General features: G+C 45.8%; 1 protein-coding gene across 4 annotated transcripts in view; it reads left to right on the top strand.

Moving 5' to 3' along the window:
• The window catches only part of afg2a (AAA ATPase AFG2A), a 91321-nt gene that overhangs the window by 67893 nt on the left and 15928 nt on the right, over positions 1 to 7500 (top strand). The window contains exon 15 of one of the 4 annotated variants that reach the window (XM_076988174.1): positions 4391 to 4541. The exons of 2 other annotated variants lie outside the window; for them this stretch is intronic. In XM_076988174.1, the coding sequence (XP_076844289.1) occupies positions 4391 to 4456 (66 nt within the window). In that variant the 3' untranslated portion in view covers positions 4457 to 4541. Of the gene's footprint in view, positions 1 to 4390; positions 4542 to 7500 lie in introns of those variants that run through there. One more of the 4 variants, XM_076988217.1, reaches the window with a different exon arrangement.

Genomic DNA, 7500 nt, shown 5'->3' with positions numbered 1-7500 from the left:
TGAAGGGCCGTGGTGAAGGGCCGTGGTGAAGGGCCGTGGTGAAAGTGAAGGGCCGTGGTGAAGGGCTGTGGTGAAGGGAGAAAAAAAGAAGTTTTGGACCAGAATATATGTGAGAGAGTATGAGACAGGAGCAGATATAGGCAGTCATGGAGTATGTGTGCAACAGAACTGGCTTTAGGGCAGGTCAGAAGGATCCTGTCTGGCCTTTTAATGGGTTGGTTTTAATTGTGCCCATTCACCCCGTTGATCCGTAGCGCAATACCAACATTAATTTATAGATTCTTGTCTGATACAGTACCTGCTACAGGTATTACCCTGCTATATGTGAGCTCAATCACACACCTGCACACACACAACCTCGACAAAAACTCACTGTCCCCCTAAACTGTGTCTGTATGTTTCTGTCTGCATGTCCCATGCCTTTCCTGATGGCAAGTGACGTCTCTGCAGGCACACATACACACACACGGTTGACCCTCACACACACACTCACATGCCACTTTATTATGTACACCATGCTAGTACCAGGTTGGACCCCCTTTTGCATTCAGAACTGCCTTAATACTTCAACAAGGTACTGGAAACATTCCTCAGAGAGTCTGGTCCATATTGACATGATAGCATCACGCAGTTGCTGCAGATTTATCGGCTGTACATCCATGATGCGAATCTCCCGTTCCACCACATCCCAAAGGTGCTCTATTGGATTGAGATCTGGTGACTGTGGAGGCCATTTGAGTACCGTGAACTCATTGTCGTGTTCAAGAAACCAGTCTGAGATGATTTGCGCTTTATGACATGCGTTATCCTGCTGGAAGTCAGAAGATGGTACACTGTGGTCATAAAGGGATGGACATGGTCAGCAACAATACTCAGGTAGACTGTGGCGTTGACATGAAGCTCAATTGGTACTAATGGGCCCAAAGTGTGCCAGGAAAATATCCCCCACACCATTGAACCATCACCAGCTTGAACCATTGATACAAGGCAGGATGGATCCATGCTTTCATGATGCTGACGCCAAATTCTGACCCTACCGTCTGAATGTCGCAGCAGAAATCGACACTCATCAGACCAGGCAACGTTTTTCTTCTATTGTCCAATTTTGGTGAGCCTGTGTTAATTGTAGCCTCTGTTTCCTGTTCTTAGCTGACAGGAGTGACACCCGGTGTGGCCTTCTGCTGCTGTAGCCCATCCACCTCATGCTTCAACATGTCGTTTGTTCAGAGATGCTCTTCTGCATGCCTTGGTTGTAACAACTGTTTATTTGAGTTACTGTTGCTGTTCTATCAGCTCGAACCAGTCTGGCAATTCTCCTCTGACCTCTGGCATCAACAAGACATTTGCACCCACAGAACTGCTACTCACTGGATATTGTCACTTTTTCTGACCATTCTCTGTAAACCCTAGAGATGGTTGTGTGTGAAAATCCCAGTAGATCAGCAGTTTCTGAAATACTGAGACCAGCCCGTCTGGCACCAACAACCATGCCACGTTCAAAGTCACTTAAATCACCTTTCTCCCCCATTCTGATGCTCAGTTTGAACTGCAGCAGATTGTCTTGGCCATGTCTACATGCCTAAATGCATTGAGTTGCTGTCATGTGATTGGCTGATTCGACATTTGCGTTAATGAGCAGTTGAACAGGTGTACCTAATAAAGTGGCCGGTGAGTGTAAATACATACTACATTTGTCCTTCTACATTACCTGCTTTTTGTGTGCGCACATGCATATATGTCTGTCTGTCTGTATGTGTGTGTGTGTGTGTGTGTGTGTGTGTGTGTGTGTGTGTGTGTGTGTGTGTGTGTGTGTGTTGAGGTACATAGCTCCTGGTTTAACCCTGGGGGAACCTATAACGTGTTACGGCTGCTGTAAATAACTCTGTCTGTCTGTCTCTCTTACACACACACACACACACACTCACACACACACCTCACTTGAGCAAATGCCTAAACTATCTGCAACAATTCTGAATTGGGTGAAACGTTGCACAAGTGTATATGTGTGTATGTGTATATTTGTGTATGTGTATGCTGTTCAGACCAGGGTTACCAGGGTTACACTCCTGCTGTCTTTAAAGATCCTCCACTAATCTCCTACAGATCAGAACCATGAAGACTGGCTCACGAAGAGGGAGAATTTCTATTCAGAGTTCAGCTGTGGAACTGCATTGCTGTGTATTCGTTTAGCCACTGAACTGGCACAAATGGATCGATTGTCAATGAACATTATGTGTAAACTAGTTGTTACATTGGTACAGGCGTGTGTGGTTTTGTTGGATCACAGAACTATGATGCAGCAGAGACGATGGAGGGACATGCGTTTGGTTTTATAAAGTAGTGTTTGGTTCAGAGACACATGATCTCTTATTGAAAACATTTGGATTCCTCCAGGTACCAGATGAGATTACTAGGCTGCCTACACCGTGTTTTGAGGCTATTCAGATATCCTGGCAGAGTTTAGAGATGAGCATAGCAGCTGATGGCATTTCGCCATTAACGTTTCTCTTGGCGTTTGATCTCTAGGGTTGTATATGAGGAGAGACTGCGGCTCCAGTCAGGGTGTACACAGACGCCATAGCAACGCTGACACCTGCTGTGCTGTGTACCTGCAGTTTTGCTGGGTACGGGAGGGGGTGGAGCTTATGTGCTGAGGTGAGCGGCAGGCTGAATTTGTGATTGAAGGATGTGGTGATAAAATCACCAGCACCAGTGATGAAAGCAAGAAGGAATCAGCAAATGGCGGTGCAGTTAGTCAGCAGCTCATTAGAATAAAAGGGCGTGATTGGCTGAGCACAACTTACAACATCCTTCAACTCCACAAAACCTTTGACAGTGGGTTCAAGACTCTGAAATGAGATTTATTTTGTAGAATGAACAATTCCATCCATAACAAATGGGGGTGCAGTGGGTGAAGTGTTTAAAATGAATAAGCTGAAGTGAGCAGGTGTCTGAGGTGAGAAAACACCTGTATAAGACCAGCAGAGAGAGGTTAAAGGTCACGTAGGTAAGTGCCACATCAGTGATTGTGCGGTTTTGTTTAAGTGAACTGAAGGTGAAGGCGTGATGGAGTGATGGAGTATCTGAAAGGTGTAGTCAGTGTGTGTGGATGAGGAGAGCTCAGACTGGTTGGGGTAATACACCAGAACGGTGGAGCAGTTGAGGTGTTTGGTGTTTCTGCTGCGTGGAGGACTGGGCAGCTGAGTGGGGTGTTGTGTCGTGTCATTGTGTAATATGGCAGATCCAGATGGAACTGGTGACACTGGGCATGCACCAGTAATACCAGTGAGGCTGGGTGTGGTCTTAGTCACCATGGAAACCAGTGTGAGTTTACATTCAGAGAGGTGTATGTGGCCAGTTTAAAGTGAGTGGAGGGGGAGGGGCTTATGTTGGGCCTCCTGGTGGTGTTATGGGCTGTCATCAGCGAATCACAGATGAAGGGAGGAGTCTACACATCCAGTTAGTCAAGAAGGTGTATGTGTATGTGTTGGTGAGTGTGCTGTAATTATGGTTCTCCACGCAGTAGGAGAAGCTGACCGCTCTGCTGTTGTGCTAAAAACAGGTTTTTTGCAGGGTGCCACAGCTCAGCGTGGACTCACATACAGTGTTTGAGCCGGTGTGGCTGCTAGCTGAGCCAGGTGTCAGTCTCCGCTGATGGGTTGTAGCACAGTGTAAAGACGGCGAGGTTCCCTGCACAGGACAAACGGGACTCATTACTGTTTACCATCCCTCTCTGCTCTTCTATCTCTCTCTCCCTCTCTCTTTCTCTCCCCCTCCCACCCCATGTGTGTGTATGTGTGTGTGTGTGTGGCTGTGGTTTTTCTGAATGGGCGCTCATATCCTGCTGTTTAAACTCCTGCAAGAATACAGAGTTACTGTATCTAGAATACAGTATCTAGGAGTTTGTTTATTTGCATGATAATGTCACACTAATAATAACAACTAGTGGATGCACAACATTTCTGAATTCAACCTAATTTATTGATCACTGACTTTAACCATCTTTATAAATAAAAATCTATTAAACTGAAAAATATATAAAAACATTAATAGCAGTAGTGCTGCAAACATTGACTTTGTGCATTTTCCTCAGCCCTACCACTAACACTAGAAAACAGGTTTGTTATAATGCAGGTTTACCTCAGAGTGCCTCATTGTAGTGTTGGAGAAATTATTGCTGTGGTAAAATGTGACTGCTTTTATGTTGCCTAGCTAGCTCAATAATACGACTAATAGATACTCTTTTATCAAGCACAAAATGGTTAGGGGGGAGGGGGGTTTGAGGTCAAGGGGTGAGGGTTGGTTATCTATTTACCTTAGTGGGTTGTATAGATGCTTACCTCATAAATGACCTCATTGATTGTCTAATAGAAGAACGACCCTCTCACAGGTACCACGGTGTTTAATATGGTCTCCACTGCAGTGGGAGCGACGGAGCAGTGCAGAATGGACGTAAGACCTTCTCTAGGTTGACTACGGGTAACCCAGGATGGTCCAGATAGATACAGGTTGGCCCAGCATGACCAAGGGTGACCCAGGTTGGTCCAGTTTGGTTCAGGATGGTCCAGGTCGGTCCAGGTTGGTCCAGGTAGGCCTAGATTGGAAAAGCACTCAGATACAAGTGCTGAATGAGCGTTCTGAAGCAGGGGGTGGTGATACATGGGGGGTGATACATGGGGGTGATATGTTGGGGTGATACATGGGGTGATACGTGGGGGTGATACGTGGGGGTGATGCATGGGGTGATATGTGGGGGTGATATATGGGGGTGCTATGTGGGGGTGATATGTGGGGGTGATACATGGGGGTGGGGTGTAATTCTAATGACCCAGTGAGGTGTGTAATGGAGCCACATCACAACAACTTCAGCTTGTGTCAGTTATGTCTCAGTTTGTGGACTGATGGACTCTTCACATCCCCAAATGTGCAGACACTGCAGAAATGTCCTAATATGTCCCCTACACAGTCATGTGTGTAGTCTAATATGTCCCCTACACAGTCATGTGTTTGTAGTCTAATATGTCCCCTACACAGTCATATGTGTGTAGTCTAATATGTCCCCTACACAGTCATGTGTGTGTAGTCTAATATGTCCCCTACACAGTCATGTGTGTGTAGTCTAATATGTCCCCTACACAGTCATATGTGTGTAGTCTAATATGTCCCCTACACAGTCATGTGTTTGTAGTCTAATATGTCCCCTACACAGTCGTGTGTGTAGTCTAATATGTCCCCTACATAGTCATGTGTTTGTAGTCTAATATGTCCCTTACACAGTCATGTGTTTGTAGTCTAATATGTCCCCTACACAGTCATGTGTGTGTAGTCTAATATGTCCCCTACACAGTCATGTGTCTGTAGTCTAATATGTCCCCTACACAGTCGTGTGTGTAGTCTAATATGTCCCCTACACAGTCATATGTGTGTAGTCTAATATGTCCCCTACACAGTCATGTGTTTGTAGTCTATGTCCCCTACACAGTCATGTGTTTGTAGTCTATGTCCCCTACACAGTCATGTGTTGTAGTCTATGTCCCCTACACAGTCATGTGTTTGTAGTCTAATATGTCCCCTACACAGTCGTGTGTGTGTAGTCTAATATGTCCCCTACACAGTCATGTGTGTGTAGTCTAATATGTCCCCTACACAGTCATATGTGTGTAGTCTAATATGTCCCCTACACAGTCGTGTGTGTAGTCTAATATGTCCCCTACACAGTCATGTGTGTGTAGTCTAATATGTCCCCTACACAGTCGTGTGTGTGTAGTCTAATATGTCCCCTACACTGTCATGTGTTTGTAGTCTAATATGTCCCCTACACAGTCATGTGTTTGTAGACTAATATGTCCCCTACACAGTCATGTGTGTGTAGTCTAATATGTCCCCTATACAGTCATGTGTGTGTGTAGTCTAATATGTCCCCTACACAGTCATGTGTTTGTAGTCTAATATGTCCCCTACACAGTCATGTGTGTAGTCTAATATGTACCCTACACAGTCGTGTGTGTGTAGTCGTGATGATGCCGTTGAGGCCTAGTTGTTACGCTGACACACACACAAAGCAGTGGTGTGTAAGCTCTGGACAGCTGGGCAGAAGAGAAGCCTCGTAAAGTAAACACACACACACACACACACACACACACACACACTTTATGACATACTTCAGTTGTCTAACAACAGTTTTTTCACTCAGACATTTCACTGTGTACATGCATGTACTGTTTGACTTCAGTTGGTCTTCACTTTCACCTGCTGCTCTCTTTACTGCAGTGACAACGGAGAACGCAGACACACACACACACATTATGATTTTTGTGAACTTGGTGTTTTATAGGCTGTAGTAACATGCGCACACACACTTGCACAGGTGGTGAAGTTTACAAGCCCTAGCAGCTGCCCCAGTATGTCACTTTAGATACAGTCCTAAAACATACCAGTTGTGTGTGTGTGTGTGTGTGTGTGTGTGTCAGATCTGCTGTATCCATATATCTGTGTGTGATCTGTTGTGTCCATATGGCTTTGTCTGTGAGTGTGTACGAGAGACAAGTTATCTGTAAATGGACATGACATCCATTTATCTGTCTTTTTGTGTCATCTGTTGTGTCCATATTGCGGTGTGTGTTTGAGATCTGTTGTACATGCATGTGTGTCTGTGTGTGTGTGAGATCTGTTTTGTATATATGTGTGTCTGTGTGTGTGAGAGAGTTCTGCTGTGTATATATATCTGTTAGAAGTGTGTCCGTAGAAAATGGTGACAGTCTGTGCAGAACGGAGCGATTACAGTGACCTGTCTGTCATAGGTAGCCACCACGTGGCTGTTCCAATATGCACTTTCACACAGTCTGGACGGTGTGATGTCGGACTGTTGTCTGTCTGCAGTGTCAGGATCGTTCTTGCGGGACAGGGCTTCGGGAACGTGCTTCGGGAGTGCAGTGTAACCTGGGGCTCTAGACAAATACAGCCAGCACATATGAGAGAGAGAGAGAGAGAGAGAGAGAGAGAGAGAGAGAGAGAGTGTGTGAGTGTGAGTGAGTGTGTTGAATGGGTCTTTTCGGTGTCTGGTTCTGGCCACTGAGCTGGGGGCTGCTGTGTCTTTTGGCTGTTGTCGTGGTGATTGGTCTGGCTGTTGTTCGGCTGTTGTCGTGGTGATTGGTCTGGCTGTTGTTTGGCTGTTGTCGTGGTGATTGGTCTGGCTGTTGTTCGGCTGTTGTCGTGGTGATTGGTCTGGCTGTTGTTTGGCTGTTGTCGTGGTGATTGGTCTGGCTGTTGTTTGGCTGTTGTCGTGGTGATTGGTCTGGTTGTTGTTCGGCTGTTGTCGTGGTGATTGGTCTGGTTGTTGTTCGGCTGTTGTCGTGGTGATTGGTCTGGTTGTTGTTCGGCTGTTGTCGTGGTGATTGGTCTGGTTGTATGCCACAGGCCTCTTGTGTGTTGAAGATGATCTTCTGTTGTCATTAATATGTACTGAGCTGCTACTGACTGCTGACTGTGACGTCAGGTGTC

Source organism: Brachyhypopomus gauderio, chromosome 2 (genome assembly GCF_052324685.1).
Source record: "Brachyhypopomus gauderio isolate BG-103 chromosome 2, BGAUD_0.2, whole genome shotgun sequence".
Taxonomy (NCBI): Eukaryota; Metazoa; Chordata; class Actinopteri; order Gymnotiformes; family Hypopomidae; genus Brachyhypopomus; species Brachyhypopomus gauderio.
The sequence above is the reverse complement of the archived record's forward strand: the minus strand, read 5'-3'. Positions and strand labels throughout refer to the sequence as shown.